The following is a 23647-nucleotide window of genomic DNA, read 5'->3' on the forward strand; positions in this document are numbered from 1 at the left end:
GGTTAACTGTTCACACTATTTAGCATGTACTTTATGTTTGCTTTTACTTGTCATTTCGATGACCCGGGTCGCTCGTGCAAACGAGACAATATACCTTTGTCTGTTGAGTTCTCAGCTGGTTCAACGGAATAAGCTTGAAACTTGATTTGAGCTCAAGATTTTTCTTTCCCCGAATCTGTGTAAATTCTCTTCACCTCTCTCGTCTGTGTGCTGCCAATACGCACTGCGGCGTAGAGTTAGCAGGGTCAGGGAGGAACAGATGTTGATCTGATATCCTAATACTTGAATAACGTGCGTTGGACCCAAGTGCTTTCATGGGAATGTATATCATATAATTTGAGTTTAAATATCGTCTATACGTGTCAATGTTTTGTACAGACACAGTGGGCATGTTTAATTTGTCGAGAGATGTTCAGCCAGTCATAGGCAGAGCAAAAAAGCAAGGGGCGTGTGGGGCTGGCCTTAAGCCGGGACAGGGAGTCGACAGCACACACACATGGCTGTGGGAAAGGAGTTCCAGACTATGGGGTTAGCAGTGGAGGCTGAACGACACCGTACTGAGCGAAGATTAACTTGACTGGACACTTCCAATAGGAGAAGCCATGGTTGCTGGTACAGAGAGTGTACCAAATGGAGTGAAGTGAGATTAGGGGAGAAGTAGTACGAGTCACATCGAGAGGAGTATATTGAGTAGAGAATGGAGAGCTGTGAGTATAGGGGAGTAGTGAGAGGGAAGTTAGGGAGGGGTGTAGAGAGAGGGGGGAGGAATTTGACATGAAGTGGGACTGTCCAGTGTAGGATGTTGATTGCTGAGTGGGCGTGCCACTGGCTTAGAGGAGGAAGGCATGAGCAGGCAGGTCCCATGGGGTTCTGTGGCTGCAGAATACAGCATGTGGCAGCACTCACATACACAGACGTGGCCTGATGGCCAACATTTAACACTGACTTCCTTGAAAGTGGAACTTTTTTTTAATTGGTGAAGGTATTTCATTTCACCCCAAGCGTCGTGCACGCTTAAACAGGGACCCTTGTTTGCGAGAGATTTTAGTTTGTAGGAAAACGGCTAAGGGCTTCATGCCCTTAGAAACACAAGTCGGGTGATTGTAGTTTTGTTTTTTATACTGTACGCATTGTGTTATGTCTCCACACGTTATTTGGTTGTTATTGTGTTACAATGGCACCTTTCGCCTGTTATATTTCACATCTGCCTACGTGGCGTGGCGGGCCACATACCTGTGACCAGCGTGGGGAAATAGCCGCGAATACTGCGATGGTCCTTTCTGATTCCAGAAGCAGCCATTGCCAGTGTATGTAGTAAATGTCTCAACACGTAGCCACAAACAGCAGCAAGACAGTACAGCGAAATTCCAGAAATCCACGGTGATATGGGGGATTGGTTTTTTTACGGATCTTATAATGCACGACACAGCGCGAATTATATTTTTAAAATCCACACTGAAAACTTGTGGATTCTGCTGACTTAAAAAACTTCTAGCCCCAAGACTGCAACGATGTGCACATTGTAGGAGTCTGCACCATGCATGACTAAATATTCCCAAGAATTTGCAAAACATTTGGTGATGGTTACATCAAAAAATATTTTCTGTAGCAGGTAAGTTCACGCCGCTCACTTCAAAGCACACTCCCTTATGTCTCGTTGCATCGCCGTTTGCCTCTGAAACTCCACGTGTTTCTATGCTTCTCTGTGCATTAACAAAAAAATATCTCAGTTGCGGTGTGCTGTGAATTTTAGCAGGAATTAGTCACAACTCCAAAAATCGGCAAAAAATGTGCAGAGGTCGCAACTGCCTCCAAAAACTCAGAAATGTACGAAAGCTTGCGGATTGCTGAATTTCCCACGAACTGCAGGGGCGCCGCGAATTTGCGAATAGTTGGGAGTTTCACTCCTGTTTTATTACGTAAATGCAGAATCCCAATACAAGCCTGGGAGCGGATTCTTTTCCATTCTTCTTCGCATTTAAGACTGATGTTGAGAAGGCAAATTCTACTGTATTTCAGCAAAGTTATTTGTAAAGCTGGATTTATTTATGTTTAAAGTTTGTCCTGGAAATAGAATAATCTGTTATTGTAACCTAGTAATGGAAGGGCACTCTGCATCTGGACAGGCATATTTGATGTACTCATTTACTATCCCCAATTGATGGCTCTAAAAACCAGCAAAAAGAAATGATGAAATGTAACGCATGCTCAGGAAGTTCACTGGGGGGTAGTGGGGGCGGGGAAATTTTTGCACTCTACACCCTCGGCACTGCCAACATTTTAACAACGCTAGATTTTTTTCGTTTGCGTTGCACAGCAGAGTACATTCAGCCACATTGCGCAATCGCACCCCGATGCTACATGGCACTGGTCAGGCTTTGGCGGTGGGGTACAGTTGATCATAGCCATCGATTAACCAACACACTACTACGACCATTTCTTTTCCAGGTAAGGCCCACTGAACTATTGAGCTCTTTGTCAAGCGACCTGGCCACAAATGATAGGTTAACGAAGTGGCTTATCACGTGGAAATTTATAGCCGCCAAATACTCAACGCATGTTGATTCTAAATGTGGTTGGAAACACTGGAAGGACCCGGAGAAAAATCCACGCGACCACGGGGAGAGAGACATACAAACGCCAAATACACAGCAGGTGTCAGGGTCGGGATGAAACCCATGACCTCCTGTATACCAGGTGAGGGAGTTAACATCTTGGCAAGTGAAAGGCATCACTCGCTATGTAGGACACTGCAAGAAGATTAGCGGCTCGAATGCTCTCACCGAATGGGTTGCAAGCTCGACTGTGCGCACAAGCATCTGTCCAGTCATCGGCATCATCCCTCATTATTTTGGGTTTGGGAGGGTTCTTTAAAACGAGGAGAGTACCACTTTGTTGCGAAGCAACGGCCGTCTTGCACCGTGGATATGAAAGTTTTGATCTACATTGCACCTGAATGCAACCGCATCCTAGGACAATGCACAGAAACAGCGGGCATATATATTATTTTATGGAGAGAAGTTTGCAGTCGGTCATCGGCAGAGGGAAAATACGAAGGTCTTGACCCTGCACTTGGACAGGGGGTGGACCGCGTCACCGCCCCATGTGTTTTTTGAGCATCAAGACACACACTTACTTCTCACTGACCTTGGATGAACAAACAAGTACCCAAGATGTACGACCCATACAAAGGCCGATCCTTTTCAATTGAAACCTTTACGAAGAGGCCGAACGTAATTGAACGTTGGCCGCAGTTGGCGGGCGGAGGGCGGCACTTGCTTGGCCACACCGGCTTTGACTATCGCAGATATGGAACAGGTCCACATGCCAGGGGTTCGGTGGGAGCAGGTCCAACGCCACTGTTTGCGATGCCCCGTAGTGTTTGTGCATAAACAGAGCACGCGACCCCCCACCCCACCCCTACTATTGACCCCTGGGGGGGGACCCAAGAGCTACACATTACTACGGCGGCGGTGGCAGTCGAGCCCCACAGCGTTACGCCCACCCGCATGCTCCACATTCGTTAATTAAGGATATTTGTGCGTGGAGGGCGGGGGGGGTATACGCGACAGAATTGTTGATTGGGTTATAAAGAAGGGTTCTGTGCAGCAATGCAGCTGCTCATTTGCTGCACGGCAGTGTTGTGAGTTGAGATCTCTTAACAGTGAACAGTTTAAACTCTTGAATTTACATCGAACACGAGCGGAACACGAGCGGCGGCGGCGGCACCAGTATTTGCGGCTTGCCGTGTCGCAGCGTTTGGGATGCGCGTCGAGGCTCTAGAATCTTCACGCCGTCCGTAACGGTGAAGAAGGGATTTATTCTTTTCGTGTGGTGGAAGTTGGGCGGTGGTGAGCGTGGGGGGAGGCTAGAGTGGTCGGGCAGGCGCGGGAGGGGGCGATCCAATTTGTAATTTGGACTCGCGCACGTTCCGTCAGCATATGTCACACGTGAGGAGCAAAGCATGCGCAGTCAACTTTGTGTAAAATGGAGTCGCGGGCTAAGAGAGCCAGCTGCCGGGACATATGGGCGCAGCGGAGTGGTTGAGCTCCGGCTGGGGATGGCTCGTCCGCGTGGGTGGTTTGTGTCCCAGCAGCAGCGGTTCATGTTTTGCACGTGTGTGCGTTACAACTCGTACGAGTTAATTTATTTACAGCAGCTGACAACGTGGTGTTTATTTGGATGCTGCTGTGAGTCTTAATGGGAAGTTGAAACAACGGTGCAAGTTTCTAAAATCCACCGGCCCCTACACCCTCCCTGTGTCAGCCCAGAAATATATTCCTGATTGTATTTTTGTGTTGTTTGATCGGGCCTATTAAACTCTTCCATCAATATGTCATGGATCAGGCGTGTACACATGCATTCATAGATGTGTAATAGTTTTGCTCCGTGACTGAACACTACAGTACTCAGGGGTGCAGCAAGTGGCACAGTGGTTAGCGTAATGCGTTCTGAACTCGGTGAGCCGAGTTCGATTCACTCCCATGCTTAACATCAACGGCAACGGATATCCGAACCAGTCCTTTTTACCAGGTCGCAGTGACCAGCATGGTGAAGTATGTTCAAACAACCCCTGTAGTGGACAAGAAGTGTGGAGGTCTTGGTCCTTCAGTGGATTGACAAAGCGATGTAAATTTTTCATGCAACGTAATCATCGGTGCGTGGTGACATTATGTAGTGCCTATACAGGGCGCTTCAATTTTTTTAAACACTTTTTATGGGACTATCGTAACGTAACAAACAACACTTGTTCGCCATCATTGTCAACACATGCCTGGAATTTTCTCCGGGTTGTCTCCAGAGCCCAGAGGAACATTTCTTATTGTTGCAAATTCTCAAAAGTGTTACCATTTTTTTTAAGCACCCTGTATAAACATCCAAAGGTTTTTACCACTTTCTTTGTTCGAGGAAAGTCTTCCAGCTTTCTGAGCTTAACCTGTGCTTGGGTCCTAATCATTTACAAATATTCCCAGAGCTATGCCCACTATGTCTGAGCCAAGCGCCAAGTTCTCATCTTCATGGTATTGTCTCCCATTGTTCCCGAATACCACCGGTCACTTTGACTGCATTCGGAGCTCATAATCTTGCCCGTGCGCATCTGTGTGCACACATGCTAACATGATTGTATATGTGTGTGCGTTTGCGCCTGTGCTGTTTGCGTGTGTGTGTGTCGCGTGTTTGCGTCTGCGTATGCCTGTGTGTCTGTGTGTGTATATCTCCTGCGTGTGTCTCGTGTCGCATGCATTGTGTGCGTTCGTGCGTTCCGCTATCTTCGCGCTCGTTGCTGGAGCAGAGAAGGCGACGGCTCGCACCCCTGAGATCCAGCAGTCGGACGTTTCGTCCAGCAGGCAGACCCTCATCGACAAGGACTCCCTGGGCCCGCTGCTGCTCGAGGTACCTGACCCCTCATAGCTCTTGAGCTAGTTTCATGTCGGTGATGTCTCGTCGACGATGCGTTTCGATGAAAGAACGTGGCAGCTAAGAGTTGTGTGTGTGTGTAGTGCGGCGGTTAGCGCACTGCGCTACGAACCCAGCGTACCGAGTTGGATTCCCACTCACGGCCAGCATCAGTCGTGAATATTTTAACTGGTTCAAGGCCTCCCCTAGGCCCGACTCGGTCTCAATCGAGTACCCAGTGCGATATGTAAACATCGCCACTCGGGAGACAGAGGCAGCCGGTTGTGGTTCCTGGCCACCCCATCCCCTCATGTGACCTGCCGGCCTTCATAGGTGATGCTACTCGCTGACAGCACTTGTCCCCAAAAGTCTGTCATGGCTACAAGGGGGGATCTTTGTACTTCTCTCTGTGAATGACCGCACCTGGCGTGCATTTGTGTGCAGGCGCTGGACGGCTTCTTCTTCGTTGTAAACCGCGAGGGCAACATCGTGTTCGTGTCCGAGAACGTGAAGAACTACCTGAAGTACAACCAGGATGAGCTGATGAACAAGAGCGTCTACAACATCCTGCACGTAGGCGACCACGCCAACTTCATTCGCAACCTCCTGCCCAAGTCGCTCGGTGAGATGTGCGATGAGACGGTTGAGCGTGAGAGTGCACCCCCCCCCCCTCTCTTTTTAGGGTTATGGTTGTGTCTTTCATGTCGGCATTTCCAATCCTTCGTCATTTGCGGCTGTCAAATGTCAGCGTTTGAGTACTCGCGCGCTTCACTCTGCATACGATTCGGGTCGGGCGGTGCTGCAGCACATCGCCCATTGACTTGCCGTCAGAACGTGCTATGTTCAAATTCCCGATAAGTTCAAATCCCGACAAGGGATCGCCTCGGACATCACCCCTCCAGGGTTGATAAAATGAATACTGTTTCATGGAAAGTCAAAACTGTGTCTTGACATCGGGTAAAAGTTGGACCCTGCCACATCATCAGCAGTCATTATCTTTCCGCTGCCAGATTTAGACATGTCCTCTTCTTCCTTCACATTCTTGCGATGTCGAAATCCAAACTCCTATAGTCCCAACGGATATAGGAATGTGTAATTTCCACCACTCCGACGCTCATTTGAGCATGGAAACACTTTGCTTTTTGGCTTTCTGAAACATATTCACAGCACTGGCTGGCATACCGCATGTGAAGGCCTCCAAAGTTGCTTCGCTTTTAGGCACCTTTACTCCAATGGCTCAGGAGATGCAAACCCTCATACTTGTCACGTGCCACTGTTTCTCGCTCTTTGCGCGAGGGTGGCGTTGCCTTCCGCTGTTTACACACCCCAGGAGCGCCGTGTCTGCCGCACGGCACTCCTGGCCAGGGTTCAACTTGGGCAGTGCGGCGTCTCTTGCACGCAACCGCTCCCGCTCAGGGTCCCTGCCCCCACAGGCATCCCAATGTGATGTTTTTTTCACCACCGCGGAGCAAACAATGTGGTTCGCACAGACAAAGTGGAACGTTGTCTTCGCGAGCGGGTTAAAAGTGGAAAAACTTTTTTGTAAATATTATAGAAAGTCTCGTAGACGGCATAATTCAAAAGGCGGTTAATGTTCTGTGGATGGTAAGTGGTTCGTCGGTAGGATGGAGCCCCCAAGGCATGGTGACAATTTGGCCTCGTGCCTGGAGCTCGGAGAGCTGTGGGTATGTGTGCACGACACGCTTGTCTGCCTGCTCAGTTTGTCACGTGTTTTGCCTTAACACCTGACCACAGGCATGACAATTTAATTATCACAAGATAGACTTGCATTGGAATGTTTTAATCGCATTAGTTCTGCTACTCTACTCCCTGCCTGTCTACTTGTTCGTCAGCTGATTACGCTGTGGAGTGTGAATGCGTTTGCTTCGGCGTACCGCTAATTGACATTGCCATGATTTTGAGCAAAGGTTCATGTAAATGCTTTGTTTACACAAAGTTTTACTTGTAATTACTTGAACTTTGTAAAAAGATTGAGATTTTCATTTTTACTTTTATTATTTCGTCACACTCTCCTGCTCTCAGTGTGTGATGGAGTCCGATTTAAAATCTGTCTTTAACATACCCAGAGATGTAGTGCATCTGTTGGCGTTTTTGCCGACGATGCGATGTTTTTTTTTGTGGAGTCCTTCCAAGAGCTTGGCGCTTGTCCCTTGAGGTTCTTAAAAAGGAGGCAAGTCAACTGGATTTGAAGGTCTTCTGGACTTAAGGCCTAATCCAGGCATTCAGAGACGTACTCAGTGATGCTATCCACTCGTGGTGTATATTTGTGTGTGTGTTGAGGTCTTCAACACACCAAAAGATAAAGATCCCCTGTGTAGCCTTAACAGACTATTGTGGCAAGTGCTGTTAGCGAGCACCTAAGAAGGCTGGCGCACAGCACATGAGGAGGTGGGTGGCCAGTACCACGCCCAGCCGCCTTTGTCTCCCTAGTGGCGATGATGTTTACACACTACACCAGGTACTAATTTGAGGCTGAGTCAACCTAGGGGAGGCCCATGACCGGTTCAGATAATCGTCTGTGGTGTTGGCTGTGAGTGGGAATTGAACTCGGGTCGCCGGGTTCATAGCGCGGCGCGCTAACCGCTGCACTATACCGCTCCTCAGCACACGCGTGGCCTCAGAGTGCACCGAGCCTGGCACAAGCACCGCCACTTAGTGGCGAATGGTGGCTGTTGTTGTTGAGGTCTTCAATAGGGTTACTTGCCTTCTAGCATCATCCTTGGTAAATAGTGGGTTTGACTTGGAGGTCATTTAGCATCTTTTTCTGGCCTCTGGTACAATGGACTGGCTCAGTCAATCGTCAGGTGCTCTAGGCGTCTATGCAGAAAGACTCGGCTATGTATCTTCACGGTGCCTGTGTTTCATCGTGAGTAATTCTTGGAAATCCATTCAATGCTGCCCTGACGAGGAAGCTGAACTCCCATCATTACCAAGTGTCTCCAGAGGATCATGGAGTGTCACCGGAGCCACTGTGTGTCAAACCAGCGATTTGGTTTTCATCTGGGTTGCACCAGTTACAGCACTTTGGGCATGTGGCCTATTTCCTTTCGATTGATCTCTCACGCAGGATTATTTTGAAAAGGATTAAACCTCGTTGGAGGAGCCCAAGGAAGAGGTCACAACTCTCCTGGCTAAAGCAGATCGATGGTTATTGTTGGCAAGCACTGGGGATTAGAAGAGTGTCTGCCTGGGAGCATCCCTGGAGGGGACGCTGTGAATTAAATTAAATGTGGTAATGCACAGACTGCATGTCTATTCTCTCATTTTACTTGGATCTACCAGTTTGACGATGCTTTTATATCACCGTTATCATCGGCCGTGGCCAATCCACTGGCCTCCCAAAGCCGCCACTACCTCTCACGATTCTCCGGTGTAATAATCCACACAGCATCTACAAACGAACTGATTTCATCGCTCCATCTCCTTGGTCGTCGTACTCCCGGACAGGAGACATTTCTTGGCTGCCGTTACATCATGATCTTGACCATCAGCCAATTCATTACCTGTTGTGATAAAGACCTGGTTAACCACTTTCAATGAAATGTCATTGTTCCTTAAAATAAATGTTTGACTTTATTTACAGAGGATCTGAACAGAACCCCCGTGTAATGGATGCGTGCAATGAAATGGCACGTTCGTTGTTTATCACGTCAATAATTACAATTGTAATATGAGCACACGAGTGTGCGTTGCATTTTGCAAGATGTGACACGGTAATTAGTGTAGATTTGGCGTGCAGCGCAAGTTAAACAAGATGCCATGACTTCACACGCCAGATCTGTTTACGACTTTCAGCAGGGTGCAGCCTCCAGTCTACTAAACCATAAACTATTTTTTTATTTTACCAGGTAAGGCCCACAAGCGACCTGGCCAACAATCATAGCTCAACGAAGCGGCTTATCACGTGGAAATTTATCGCAGCCAAATACTCTCAACGCATGTTTCCATATGTGGAGGGAAAAACTGGACGACCCGGAGAAAAATCCACGCGACCTTGGGGAGAGACACACCGCAAACTGACGTCTGGCTCTGGATTTAATCCTGTTGCATACCGGACGAGGCAGTTAAGATCTTGCCACCGAAATCGAGGGGTGTCCTTGGGCATACGGCTTGCAACAACCGCTTACAGTTATATACCGTATATGCCAGCGCTATTGTAATAAACACCTTAAGGGTTAAAACGCGCATCACAAAATTTACGAGTCGACTTGCCAAGACCAGGGCCCGTCAACTTAGCCTCGCCCCTTCTCCCGTCTTTTATTTACAATAAAAACACTGGCGCGGGGTGGTGTGTGTGGCCGGGCGTGCGACGGCAGTCATGTCGTGTTGTCCTTGCTTCGTCGGGGAGTCGTGGCTCAAGCGCCTGCTGCGTGCGTGTGTGTGTGTGCGTGCGTGTGCGCGCCCGTTCGTTGTTTTCTCCACGCAGTGAACGGCGTGCCGTGGCCCAGCGACACCACACAGAGGAACAGCTGCACCTTCTCGTGCCGCATGCTCGTGCGGCCCCTCCACGACTCCGAGGCGGAGACGGACGTGGCAGCCGGGGCTCAGGGGGCAGTCGGGGTGGCTGGGGCAGCCGGGTCCACTGGGGTGGCGGCTCGGGGCAGCGGACCGGGGGCCGCCCAGGAGGAGCTGCAGAGATACGAGACCATGCAGTGCTTTGCCGTCACGCACCCACGCGCCATCAAGGAGGAGGGAGAAGGTTCGTCTGCTAAGGAGTTGCCGTGGTCGAAGCCGATTGGCTACTTAAGCCTCTAGCATGAGCCGTTTACCCTTGGCTGCACGTCTTGAGTCCATGGTCTTTTTATGTCTGTAGGGAATGTGACCCCCTGTTTACTTCCGACGAAGTGGTTCTCGTCTCTTGACACTATCGGGATGATGGACAGGTGGCCACCGTGCATCACAGGCGTGATCGGCTTCGAGGCTGGTTGCGGGCAGCAAAGGACAGTGCAGCAAAATCCATTGTTGTATCGTACTTCTATGCTCCTTGCCTTGTCCAACCAGCACTGACCAATCTTGTTGAACTATATTCAAATAAACCCCCTATGACCTACGCAAAGTATGGAGGCCTTAATCCAGCAGTGGGTTGACGAAAAGGCTGTACACGTACATCACAGTAATACCGTACAGTATCCCACAACCTGAGAAAAAGCCAGCATGGTGGGATACTGCAAGAGTGGACATGGAAGCTCGGGTGGTTGACTTGACAACAACTACGGGAACCAGCGGAAGGAAGGAGAGATCGCTATGTGTGGTGGCACCAACAGCATTGTTCATGATGACCTCCTGACCTCGACCTATCCACGATGGTAGACGTGCATCGATAGTTTTTCCGATCGCGCTTAAAAGTGACGGTGCACATGTCCAGCTCTTCTGTCAATTCACTGCCGGATGAGGGCTTCCCGACACGGCATGGGCCATGAGGGTTATTCGCAGCATAGTACATTAAATACAACGCTGATATTTTCTAGCCCCGTAACAGCTTGCAGGAGCTGTTTGTTTTTATGCGTTGTGGTCAGTCATCCAAGCACTCGCTTGGCACATCCATACCTGCTTATTGGCTTCTCGAGATCTGACGCATTTTGGGTGATTGGGCGAGGGAACTAACAAATACCCGTGGCTGAATAATGCTTTCGTCAGGCACGCGCCTCCTCGGTCTGCTGAAAACAAAATAAAATTTTCGGTACATTCTTCGTCATGCCACCAGCACAGTTTTGTGGCGCTGTCGGTAGCGGGCAGGAGGTGAACGTATGCCGCGTGCTTGTGCCCCCCCCCTCCACTGTGTGCGCGCAGACCTGCAGTCCTGCCTCATCTGCGTCGCTCGACCCATGCCCAGATCGGAATCGTTCTCCACGCGGCAAGATCCCACGGGTAGGTGACACCTCTCCACCCCCCCCCCCCCCACCGTGTCCATACCCTAAGACAAGACGTCTTCTCTCTGCTCACCCAGTTTTGTGTGTTTTTTCTTTCTCACGCGCCGTTGCGCAAGGGCACGCAGCGCAGCATAAGTCGGCAAGCCCGACAAAGTGTAAAATGAAGTAGCCTTGACGTTTGATGGTCAAATGAGAGGAGGCGTAAAAACGTGGAACGTGTGCGCCAGAGGTGTGGACTCGAGTCATGTGACTTGGACTCGAGTCAGACTCGAGTCATGAATTTGATGACTTGCGACTCGACTTGGACTTGCATAACAATGACTTTGTCCCACCTATGAGATGTGGACTCGAGTCATGTGACTTGGACTCGAGTCAGACTCGAGTCATGAATTTGATGACTTGCGACTCGACTTGGACTTGCATAACAATGACTTTGTCCCACCTCTGGTGTGCGCCGAGCATTTGATGCGGGCGCTGCAGCGGCGTGAGCGCTTGGGCTTTGCACGCTGCACACGGACACCGTGGTGTAAGGCGTGGAGTGAATAAACTAATCTATACTTATTTTGCCAGGTATGGTCCACTGAGCTATATTACTCTTGTTTTAGAAGCGACCTGGCCACAAATGATTGCTCAACTATGTGGCTTATCATGTGGAAATGTATAGCAGCCAAATACTCTCAACGCGTGATGTTGATTCGAAATGTGGAGGGAAAAACCGGAGGACTCAGAAATCCACACGGGGAGAGACACGCAAACTCCAAATATACAGCAGGCGTCAGGGTTAGAATCGAACCCACGACCTCCTGCATACCAGATGAGGGAGTCAACATCTCGCCACAGCGATGATCCGGTATTATTGATGACATAATTATTTCGGTCAATTTCTGGTTGATGATTGGCTTCAGTCACATCAGTGGCACTGTTTGTGCTGGGTGGAGGCTGCACTTATGATCCAATGTGGATGCGCACAGCCAACCGAAATATACTCTTGTTGTTCAAACAACATTTTAAAACCTCTTGGTCACTTGCTGGCATACGAAAGTGCTGATATTTACATCCAAGCTGTTGTGCAAATGGCATGAGGTGAGAACTCTTTAACACGGTCAAAAAAAGGCAGGCAATATTGTTCGTAATTTTTTTGCATGTTATTAGGATGCTTTTGTAGTCCTGATACCCTTTTATGCATGGAGGTCAGGCGATGTTGCTGCTTGCAATTCTAATAAAGTAATTTTCAGGACCATTTTTTTTGCATTGCAATGTTTGGCCAATATCGGTTATATTTTGTGTTTTTATTTTTATCATTAAACACGGGATGTTGAAACAAGTTGTTTGCAACACATTTTAATGAATGTCAAGTAATAGGAATGCATGTAGCTGAAGGTGCTTTGGTCATCATTGCCTTGTCCTCATGCGTGTTCGGAAAGATTGCGATGCCACATTGCTGTTGGGCAGCTGAGGGAGGCTCACAGTGGGTGATTTGCAGACACCTTTGGAGTGCTGTGCCTAGCACGCTGCTCTATTAACCTGTTGTCCGGAGTTCGAATCCCGCCCAAGGCTAACATCAGTGACGTTTGTATGTACGTTGAACTTCTTTCGCACCGTACCTAGCCAACCGTGCTAATTGGAGGTGCGGTGGAAGGACAACAAACTAAACACAAAAAGCAGTTCTAAATAGAAACATTTTCAATCTCGTTTTAAAAGTGCACAGCTCCAGTGGGTGCCTAATGGAGCGTTCCAGACGGCCGCAGAAGCGCATCTGAAAGCGCTCGCTGCAGTGACCGTCTTTGTCCTTCTGAATGAGTCCTGGGCCCGCCCCGAGGTTGGCTCCACTTCAAATGAGGACCTGGTGTGATGTGTAAACATCGCCACTCGGGAAAAAAAGGCGGCCGGACGTGGTGCTGGCCCACCCACCCCCCTCGTGTGTTGTGCCCGCCTTCAGAGGTGCAACTTGCAAACAGCACTTGTCCCAGCCGTGCATTAAAGGCTCTTTGGTGGGGGGGAATCTTTGTTATTGTCCAGGAAAAATCGTGGCAATCGACACGAGCAGCCTGCGTGCCTCGATGACCGTGGGCTGGGAGGACCTGGTGCGGAGATCCATCAAGGTGTTCTACCAGGCAGCTGAAGCAAACATGTCCCTCGCACGCCGCCACCACCAGGAAGGTACGTACGCACGCACGCACATACGGAAGCAATGCACGCACGGCCCGCATGCAAACGTCCATTCGCTCACACGATGCAGGTACGCACATCCACATGTATGCCAAAGACGCTCTTACTCTGGCATTGCACAGCGACAGGCTAATGGAATAGTCTTGTGTATGTATGTGTGTATATATACAGAGTGGGTAGCAATAGTGCAGTGGTTATTGCACTGTGCTATGAACTCGGTGACCCGAATATTATCCCTGCTCATGGTCGGCCAACACCAGTGATGATTAACTGGTTCTGAGCCTCCCCTCGGTCGACTCAGCCTCAAATGAGTACCTGGTGCGGTATGTAAACATCGCCACTGGGGAGACAAAGGTGGCCGGGCATGGTGCTGGCCATCCAGCCCCTCATTCCATGCTGGTATTCATAGGTGTTTGCTAACAGCACTTGTCCAAAAAGTCTGTTCAGGCTATACGGGGGTTCTTTGTCTTGTATTTATATACACATAACGTGTAGTTTGTGTAGGGTTGAGGATTTATCATCTTAATACTGGAGAGTGGAGACTATAACAGATATATTCCTCTCTTTTATTTAAAATTCAGGGGTGAAAGCTCTGCGGCTTGGGTTTTAACTGTCACTTCACAAAGGTGTAGCTTTTGACGTCCAATCCAAAACGAACGTGACAAGGTGGAGCTGTTCTTGTAATTTATCTTTGCGGTGATTTTAATTGGCCTCTGCAAGTGCTCCATTGGAATCAGAAGGTTTCAAGTTTACCGTAAAATCTGTCATTTTGTATGGAAGGCAACAGTCGCAGGCGTATGGAGGCACTCGGGGGCCCCCCACTTTAAGAATGTGGTATTTTTACCACTGCCTCATGCAGCCCATGGAAGTGAGCTCACCCTATCACTCATATGAGCACGGAGAAACTTTAGACTTTGACTTGGGGTGGAGCTGTGACCGAGTAGTTGGAGCACGGCGCAATGAACTCGCAGAGTCGAGTTCGATCCGCAACGACAGCTCGTATCTGAACCATTCCTGGGCCTAACCTTTCCCAACGCACACTGACCAGTTTGGTAAAGTCATCATGTTATAACATTGTATTATTGTTATTATTATTATCTATAGACAGCTCTATACACAACAATAATCAATTGCCATGTTAAGTAATATACAAATAAATAAATTATTATAAAATAAGCATCCAGTATCCATATCTTTCCTTATACATATATGGTCAACAGACCCCCATGACTAACATGGCATTGGGAGAACTCGGGGTTGCACATTATTACCACAGTAAACTCTCAGATTAATCATCCAGGTTGTAGATTAACCCTGCTTAAACCAACTAAGATATATTTACATACACGCTGGTTTAATTATTCGCTGATTCTCACAGCAAGCACTTCAGAAAGTAAAGTGACTAATTACAGTCAAAACAAAATCATCCTTTCTGTGTCTTCGCCCTCATTCCAAACAGGTATAAGCAATAAATGCGGTTTATAGCCTCATGTAAGCGTGTCTTTAATTGTTTTATTATCCGGGAAGCCCTTCGTGTTGGTTTTTGTGGTTGTGCTGTATGGCTTTGTGGTGTGTTTTCACGCTGTGCTACCTGAAACACATTGGGCAGTTGGCTGTATTACTTATAATTGAGCTTATCGACCCTCGACGTATACTCTGTCCGAAGTTAGAACTTGTCGTCGGCACATTGTGGTGGCGCCGACGGCTTTAGCCACGATGACACCGTGATCTGATCTCATTTGTGCATGTGCGTGCGTGTGTGTTCGTGCGCGTGTGTACACGCGTGTCTGCGCACGTGCGGGGTGTGCAGTGATGATGAAGGGCATGGCCACGAGTCCACCGTACCGATTCCAGCTGGCGGACGGTACCGTGGTGATCGCACAGACCAAGAGCAAGCTCTTCCGCAACAACGCCACCACGCAGCCGCACATGGTGCAGTCCATCCACAACGTTGTCAGGTCGGCTTGGCTTCCACGCTCCCCGCATCCCTCTTTCCATGCCCAGCCACAGCAAGACGGAAACTGTCGAGTGGAATTGCGGAAATCTGCAGTCTGCCGGCCGGATTGGACCCATGACTTCGTTTAATCCAGCCCGCGGTGACATGAGGCTGTGGACAGCTTTTGTCAATGCATGCATCGTTAGCCATGTTAAATAGGGAAATAGAAGGGGAAAATGTTAACTGTATTTCTGATTTTTAGCCCGGTCATTCGCTTCTGTTGTTGTATTGACCCTGGAGGTACGATGAGCTCAATCGACTCCGGAAATCAAGTTTTGAATGCACAGCCTTCGAATTGTTAAACAAGTGCTTTGCTGCAGCACCACCTGAGATATTGATAAACTTTGTTAATCATGGGATAGTGCTGGTTGCAAATGCATTTTCGTAAATTAATTGACAACTCTTATGTGTGTGTTTATATATTTTATTTTATCTCTTTCAGAGAGAAGTCGATAATTGGTCAAGACGCAATGGCACAGGCAGTTGGAGCTGGGAAACAAAACAACAGCAACGTCATGGTCAATAGCAGCCAGCACCAACACCTGCCAGGCCAACAGCCGATGTTACCTGTTGGTTCCAGCCAGGAACAACATCATCAACAGCAACAGCAGCAGCAACACCAGCAGCAACACCAACAACAGCAGCAACACCAACAACAGCAGCAACACCAACAACAGCAGCAACACCAACAACAGCAGCAACACCAACAACAGCAGCAACAGCAACAACAGCAGCAACACCAACAACACCAACAACAGCAGCAGCAACAGCACCAACATCACCAGCAACATCACCACCATCAGCAACAACAGCAGCAGCAGCATCAGCAGCAACAACACCACCAGCCAGTCAGCAGCCAAGGCTACAGTACGTCTAATCCCACAGGCCATCCTACAGGCCAGCCCGGTTTCTGGCGTGCACCGGGCAGGTTTGGAGGGCCTAACGATGCCACGATGGGCAGGAGCCCATCGGCAGCGCAAGCCAACTCGGTGGGCCACCGTTTTGGCGGAATGAACGGCGGCGAAGGGACGGTCAGCATGGCCGGCGTCATGGGTAACCAGGGCGGCACTAACGTGAGCGTGGGTGGCAGCCCTGCCCGAAGCAGCCCCGGCGCGATGGTGACGCAGGCCGCGATGATGATGTCGCCGAGGCAGAGGTGCAGCCCCGGCGCGGCCAACCCCGCGCACAGCAGCCCCCAGGGCTCGTTCGAGGCCCCACGGATGCCGTTCTCTCCGGTGAGCGCCGGCTCGACAGGCGGCATGCGCTCGCCCCAGGCTATGGGGAACATGCGCTCGCCGCTGGGAGCCATGAACGCCGGCAGTCGGGGCTGCGCCGGTGCCGCTCAGCCCGGCGCGGCCGCGGACGCCCAGCCCGGCGGTTTCGGCATGGCCAAAATGTCGTCGCCCGGCCAGAGGAACGTCGGCGCGGCATCGTCCGCGAGCACACCGACGCAGCAGCCCATGTTGCGCAGCATTAAGGTGGAAGGTGGCGCGCCCAACATGTGTCTCGGGCAGTCGGAGGCTGCTGCCCAGTCGGGACAAGCAGATTCTCTCGGACAGAAAGTGGGCGGTGGTTGCGGTGGTGGCAGCGGCAAAAACAGCACCAGTGGCTGCGTGGGAAAGGACGACCCCGCATCTGGCAGCGGGGACTCGAGTGAACCGGGGAGCACTTCGGCCGAGGGCAAGGGTAACATGAAGCTGCTGCAGCTGCTGATTGGCGAAGGTGGTGGTGGGGGCGGCTCTGAGCAGTCAGGAAGGGACCAATTGCACGGGGGCAGGGGCGAGCCCATAAAGGTGGAAGCCGGAGAGAACGGGATGCCAACAAATTCCAGCTCGTCGGCGTCCGGCTCATCGGGGATGACCTCCCTGACGGAGAAACACAAGATCCTGCACAAGCTGCTGCAGGAGAGCGGGACGACTCTGGACGCCGATAAAATCATTGGAGAGGTGGTCGCCGCAGGGAAGACAGAAAATCTGTCCACGTCGCCATCGGCGGCGCTGTCATCTTCCTCCTCCTCCCTGCCGGGGGGCCCGGTGGAAATCAAGCAGGAGGCGGTGTCCGAAAAAGAATGCGGCGGCGGCGGCGAGAATGGGATGGCGAGCATCAAGAAGGAGAAAGCCAGCCCCCAGAAGCGAGACAAGGACCACGTGTTGCTGCGGTACCTGCTGGACAAGGAGGAGGGTGGCAAGGTGCAGAAGGAGGAACAGGCGGCGGGCGCGACGGTGAAGGTCGAGGAGTCGCCCACGGGAGGGTGCAGCGGCTCGCGATCAGCGGGTGCCGACGCGTGCTCCGTGAGCAGCAGCAGCGCCATCAAGACGGAGCCCGCGGAGAAAGAAAGAGTTGCGTTTCCTTTTTTCACTTCTCAGCGGGTCACGAAACGAGTGACATTGAGCGATAGCTTCGGTTAGTGGGGAATAGCGAATGAATAATAACGGGTTATCGCTTCACGTCGTCGTGAGATGCATTTTTTTGTGGAGCTAGGGCCGGTGGGTTAAATATGAACGTTTTATTTTGTGACGATGTTTATGATTCAACGAGAGTCCAATGTCACTCTCCGATGTGCTTTTTTGGGCGTAACGTTCACTGGTTCTCGGCACGTGCCGGGAGCGCCGGACCTCATGCCGAACTACACGCGTTACAAACCCGAAAAAACATATCCAGCGCAATTGCAAAAGTCAATCTCGGCATCCTCCAAGAAGGAACTACTGGAGTGTCTCTTATCTCCACTGAAACATGCGTTTAGTGTTTGCCCGCTGTACATTTCCATGCGTTAAGCCACTTCGTTGAGCTAGCATTAGTGATAACCGAGTTGCTTCTAAAAAAAGAGCTGTGTAGGGTCAGTGGGCCTTACCTGGTAAAATACATAAAATATGGATCGTTCCATTGGGGGAGCAATGGACGATTCAATTTATAACACTTACACACTTGGAAGGAAAATGCGAAAAATACGCCCCTTGTTTTTTCTGCCATCAAATGAAGAGAAAAGAAATGTTGAGTTCGCGCGATAAAACGGGTTCTTGTCTCCTGCAGAACTCCACCAACGACTTTGACAACCTCGACAGCTTCCTACGGAGCCTGACGTCCGACGCGGCTGTTCGGGACGTGGCCGAGGGTCGGTCCCAGGCGGCCACCACTGCGTCCACGCCCACAACTCCAGTGCCACCCATCACCCCCTTGTCCTCGACCACGGCTGGGTTTGAGCCGGCGCAGATGGGCGGCCACGGCGCCACCAGGGCACAGAACAAGCCGTCCGCACCCACCAATGGTAAGGCGGGTGGGGGGGAGAGAGTGTCGCCCTCCATGCGGAGTGAAAACTAAAACGTTCGGCAGAATCTAAAAATGCTTTTTGTTGTGCTCACCTGTTGACGTAGAGACACGGCGTCGTCGTTGCCTTAGAACGCTGCCGTGGATGTTGTGGTTGCAATACTGGACACGCCGTTTCAATCTTCCAGTGCGGCCGTTGTAACAAATGGGACAGTCTACTAGATCTCCCACCCCCCCTGCCACCGCCTCTGTCCATCCGACAGAATGAATGGTTATACCACAGCTAATCGATCCGAGGCATCTGGCCAGAATAGAACAGTCGGCTAAAACACCGTCTAGAGGGGGCTCTTTAGACCTCCCTCTCTGACAGAGGCCCTTCCGGCAGCAGTGGCACGAGCGACGAGTAAGTTGCAGGGCCACAACATTTACTTTAGGGACCCCCCCTCTAAATTAATGTCACCTGACGTTCTCCCGGTGGCGAGCGCTTGAGAGTTGAAATCTGCTGCCAGGTTTTACACCTGGAAAGACTGTCGCTTGCATTAGAGTGCGAGAGGTGAGCCCGATGTCAAGGGAGGGGGTCCCAGCGCCAGCAGTCAAATCAACATTGCATTTTTTTGGTTGGGGATTATGCATCGGTGGGAGGGGGAGGGGCTGCCGTCATTAAAAGCAGAGCGCGCATGTAAATGTTGCCGCTTTTTATTCAAAATTTCTCATGCAGATGTTCTTTACGGACTGCGTTGTGCGCGTGTTCGCGTGCGATTGTTTTGTGCGGTAAGATTTTGGCGCCATGCCCGGCTCCCCCGCGCTGCGGCCATCCTTCTCGCGCTCCGTGTCGATGGACCCGGCGGCCGTGGGACCACGATGCAGCCCCGGCGTCTACTCGCCGAGCCGGCGCGGACCGAGCCCCTACCCTCCCGGGCTACGCTCGGTGTCCGCCAACCAGGCCTGCCACCCATGCCAGCCGGGGCAGCCTGGCGTGGCCAACAGCAAGGGCAACGCGGGCAGTCACGGTAACTTGCCCGCGCACTTGAGTATGTTTGGCACGGATGTGGGACCGTGGTTACGAATGTGTGGAGACTTTGTTTACTGTTGGGAGATCAGTAGGATACATTGTGGCACAAGTGTAAAAAAATAAAATAATTACCATTGTGGCTCCTGATTTACCAATACATGCACTGGGAAAATTAACTTTCCTTCTACCACCTCCCATACGGAAGCGTTTATAAGCCGCTCTGTATTGTTCTCTAAGCTCGTAATGCTTCGTCCCCCTTGTGCATCTTCCCTGCACTAAACCCCCAAGGCTTCACTTAAACTTCACAATGAGACGCTGTCACTCCTCCGTGCCCATGAGACCCAGGTTGGGCGCAACTGTCTGTGAGTGCTGAAGAAAAAGAACACGCGCTCCTTAAAAACAAACAAACAAACAAACGCGTCGGGTGCTATCCGTTTGCCCGCACGGTGACCGCGCTGCAACGTAACGCGATACACTGGCTGCTTGCATCATTGGCCGCGTAACCGGAACCCGTGGCGCGTGGCACAGCGCGTGCCGTTGATACGGCCACCCCCCCCCCTAAACCCCGCCACCCTCCCCTCCTCACCGTGCCTCTCACGCAGGGGTCATGGTGGGAGGCATGCCGGGGCCTGGCGGCGGTGTGGCGGTGGCGGGAGCTGGCATGGCGGTGCCGGCGCGACGAGCGAGCATGACGGAGGCGGAGGGCGGCTCCTGGGCGGCGCAGGTGTCGCCCGTGGCCGGCGTGGCGAGCGGGGTCGGCATGCCGTCATCCCCGGCCGCCGCCCCGTGTCCCAGCGCCGCGTGTGGCCCCGTGGGCCATCCCATGAAGCCAAGGGTCGGTGCGGTGGGGCGCCCGCTGTCGCAGCAGCAGCAACAGCAGCCGCCACCCATGATGGGTGAGCGCTTCGCCGACTCCCACGTGGGAAGATGCGCACATCTTGGCTTTGTTTAAAAATGGCGTGGTGTAGCCACGGTGTTGGGGGGGGGGGGCGGCGCCACAGTGGCGAGATGTTAACTACCTCGCCTGGTGTGCGGGAGGTCGCGGGTTCGATCCCGACCCTGATGCCTGCTGTATATTTGGAGTTTGCGGTGTCTCTCTCTCACCTTGATGGTCGCGTGGGTTTTTCTTCAGCTCCTCCGGTTTTTCCCTCACACATGTGGAATCAAGATGCGTTTAAGAGTATTTGGCTGCTATAAATTTCCACGTGATAAGCCACTTCGTTGAGCTATCATTTGTGACCAGGTCACTGCTGAAAAAGACCTGTGAAGGTCAGTGGGCCTTACCTGGTAAATAGTTTATAAGTTTAATTTAAGACTGAATGCATTTTCTGGGTCACTGGTGGATTGAAGTAGCCATGTGACAAATAGTCACAGCCATCGCGAGATGTATACTGGATGTGGTGTGCCGTGCCGGGGTACGGATTCTAATTAACGTTGCCGACCTACACAGACTCGACTGAAATTAAGCTGCTCATGGCTGTGTTAATACCGTGCTGCGTGATTAGTACGATAAGTCAAGGTCAAACGTGTTTCCCTGTCACTGACGGTCCTGAGGCAGTGGTGTAAAATCCGCAACCCTCTAGTCATGTGAGGCGATGTGCTCTCACGAAGACATTCATGGAAGGCGTTTTCTGAAATTATGATTGGAGAAATAATGGCGTAAATATAAATGAAGTAATTATCCATCTCAGAATTGCTGACACCATACTCATTGTCGTGGCCAGTGGAAAATAATGACAGGGAACGATTGAAGAACATCACAAACAAAGCTGGAAAGTTGGAATAAATTGTCAAGTAAAGCAGATTTGATGAACCAAATAAAATAATTTTTGGAGGGCCGAGACCCAACTGGAAAACCCAACGAATTGTGTGAATCTGCGGAAAATTATTGATAGCAAGCCAATATAAAAATGATGCAAGGGAGGCGAGTGAGAACAGGTTGAAGTTTGTTTGGAAATTGGGATTTGATAATGAAAAACAATGTAGCGGTCCGACTCAATCAGTCCATGTTGCCTACTAAATAAGTATCAATTACACTGAACAACAATAAAGAGGAACAACACCGATCAGAAAACGAACTCAAACTCGACACATTGTACGGAGTGATCATGAAGGTAAATGGGCTTAGGCAGGGCACAGGGCTCAGAGGGATGACAGCCACAATCATCCCTTCTAATGAGCTGGGATCAGCGCCTGTGTCGGAGCCAGATGCAGCATCGCAAGACCATACGAGGGATATTGACGATGTGGAGAGGCTCTTCATCCAGCAGTGGAGAGATCTGGGCTATTGATGATGCTCAAGGCCAGTGTTTCAATGTGTTCAGTAGATCCACTACACTCTAACATTGTATGATTGAAAACCTTCAACTATTACGAAATTATATTCCTCCTGCATTGTATGGTGAACTTATTTTGCACTGTACATCGCCAACCATGCTCATCGGAGGTGTGGGAGAAGGATAAGAAACGCAACACGAAAAGTTGTTTAAAAAAAAATGAGTTTTCAATTTATATTTAAAAGTGCATAGTTCCAGTGGCTTCCTAATGTCGAAAGGAAGACAGCGTTCCGGATGGCCGCAGAAGTGCATCTGAAAGTGCACGATGACTGTATTGCAGTTAATATATTACAACTGTCACAGATGTTTGTATTGTGCATCATCTTGGCTGCAGTAATATTGGGTCTCGTAAATGTGAGTATCTTGGCCCTAACATAGAGAATACATTTTGGCAGATACCTTTTTATTCTGACATTTGCAAAATTGGTAATGTTGCCTTGATATTGAAATGCTGTTTTGAACCTTTGAAGAAAAACGCATGGCTTCTATTGTGCAGCATTAAATGTTAACATCCATTTGTTTCTGTATTGTATGCGAATCCATCACGTAGGCTTTCACGACCAATATTATTCATGACAGCATATTTTTTTAGGTTAGATCATGTGAATGTCAGAGAGCATACATTGTAACTGTTGTGAGTTTTCTCTTGAGCACACCCGTGTGCTAAACTAGTAACACATTGGCATGTACAAACCTTGGCTCTGTCGGGTGGAGGTGGGTGTACGACACATGTACGCGATCTAATCCAAAACAACTTGATCGCGAATGCGTACATTGTTTGGATGCGATTGCTACGTGAGGATGATTTGTAAATGTCCGTGCTGGTTTCTAAGACTTCTCTCTTTGGCTGTTGTGTGTCCCTGCAGTTCCCTCCGAGATGGAGCTGGGCTTGAATAACTCTCCATATGGCCAGCAGCCACCGTCCAATCAGATGCCTCCTTACGGTGACAGCATGATGGGATTGGAACAGGGGTCAATGGCAGATGCAAACAGGTGAGCAAAACTAAAACTCTGAACCAGGGGGGTCCGCAACCTGCAGTTCCGGAGCCGCATGCGGCTCTCTTGGGACTTGTGAAATTGAGGTTATTTTTTATTGTGCCAACGTCTCGTATTTACATTGCATTGTTGCTCTGGAAATATTGGGGTTTTTTTTACCGAATTCTAAAAAACAATTACTCTCCTTGTTATTTTGGTTGCCGACCCCCTGGTTTATGCCCTGCTTATTTGTTTCACAAAGTCAGGCCGAGTCTCAAGACCTGTCGCAGGAGGTTCTTGCGTGAGAATATATAGCCAAATGTGTCATAGTTATTATTGCAAATTGTGAGGAAAATAAAGTACGGCAAAAAGCACACGTGAATAAATGGCACGAAAAAAATGTTTATATCGGCAACCTAGCTGCTATGCTACCAACACCTGGCCACTTTGTAACGCTGCAGATTGTGTGTGATTACCGGTCCACACCACCGTATCTCACACGCAGATAACAGTCCATTTCTTCAGCATCATCATTAGCCATAGTCTGGCCACTGCTCAATGAAGGCCTCCGCAAGTCGTCGCCATTTGCCACGGTTTCACGATGCAA

At 50.2% G+C, this 23647-nt stretch overlaps 1 protein-coding gene across 8 annotated transcripts in view; it reads left to right on the plus strand.

The window, feature by feature from the left end:
- LOC144718732 (nuclear receptor coactivator 3-like) overlaps window positions 1-23647 on the plus strand; it is a 118195-nt gene that overhangs the window by 78768 nt on the left and 15780 nt on the right. For 6 of the 8 annotated variants that reach the window (XM_078594223.1, XM_078594218.1, XM_078594220.1 and 3 more), the window contains 11 exons: window positions 5294-5394; window positions 5842-6019; window positions 9845-10117; window positions 11209-11286; window positions 13308-13448; window positions 15268-15415; window positions 15896-17792; window positions 18484-18718; window positions 19494-19748; window positions 20332-20625; window positions 22932-23058. In XM_078594223.1, the coding sequence (XP_078450349.1) occupies window positions 5294-5394; window positions 5842-6019; window positions 9845-10117; window positions 11209-11286; window positions 13308-13448; window positions 15268-15415; window positions 15896-17792; window positions 18484-18718; window positions 19494-19748; window positions 20332-20625; window positions 22932-23058 (3727 nt within the window). The remainder of the gene's footprint in view (window positions 1-5293; window positions 5395-5841; window positions 6020-9844; window positions 10118-11208; window positions 11287-13307; window positions 13449-15267; window positions 15416-15895; window positions 17793-18483; window positions 18719-19493; window positions 19749-20331; window positions 20626-22931; window positions 23059-23647) is intronic. The other 2 variants (XM_078594221.1, XM_078594225.1) reach the window with 1 other exon arrangement.

The sequence above is a fragment of the Lampetra planeri genome, chromosome 5 (assembly GCF_965212315.1).
Source record: "Lampetra planeri chromosome 5, kcLamPlan1.2.h2, whole genome shotgun sequence".
Classification (NCBI taxonomy): Eukaryota; Metazoa; Chordata; class Hyperoartia; order Petromyzontiformes; family Petromyzontidae; genus Lampetra; species Lampetra planeri.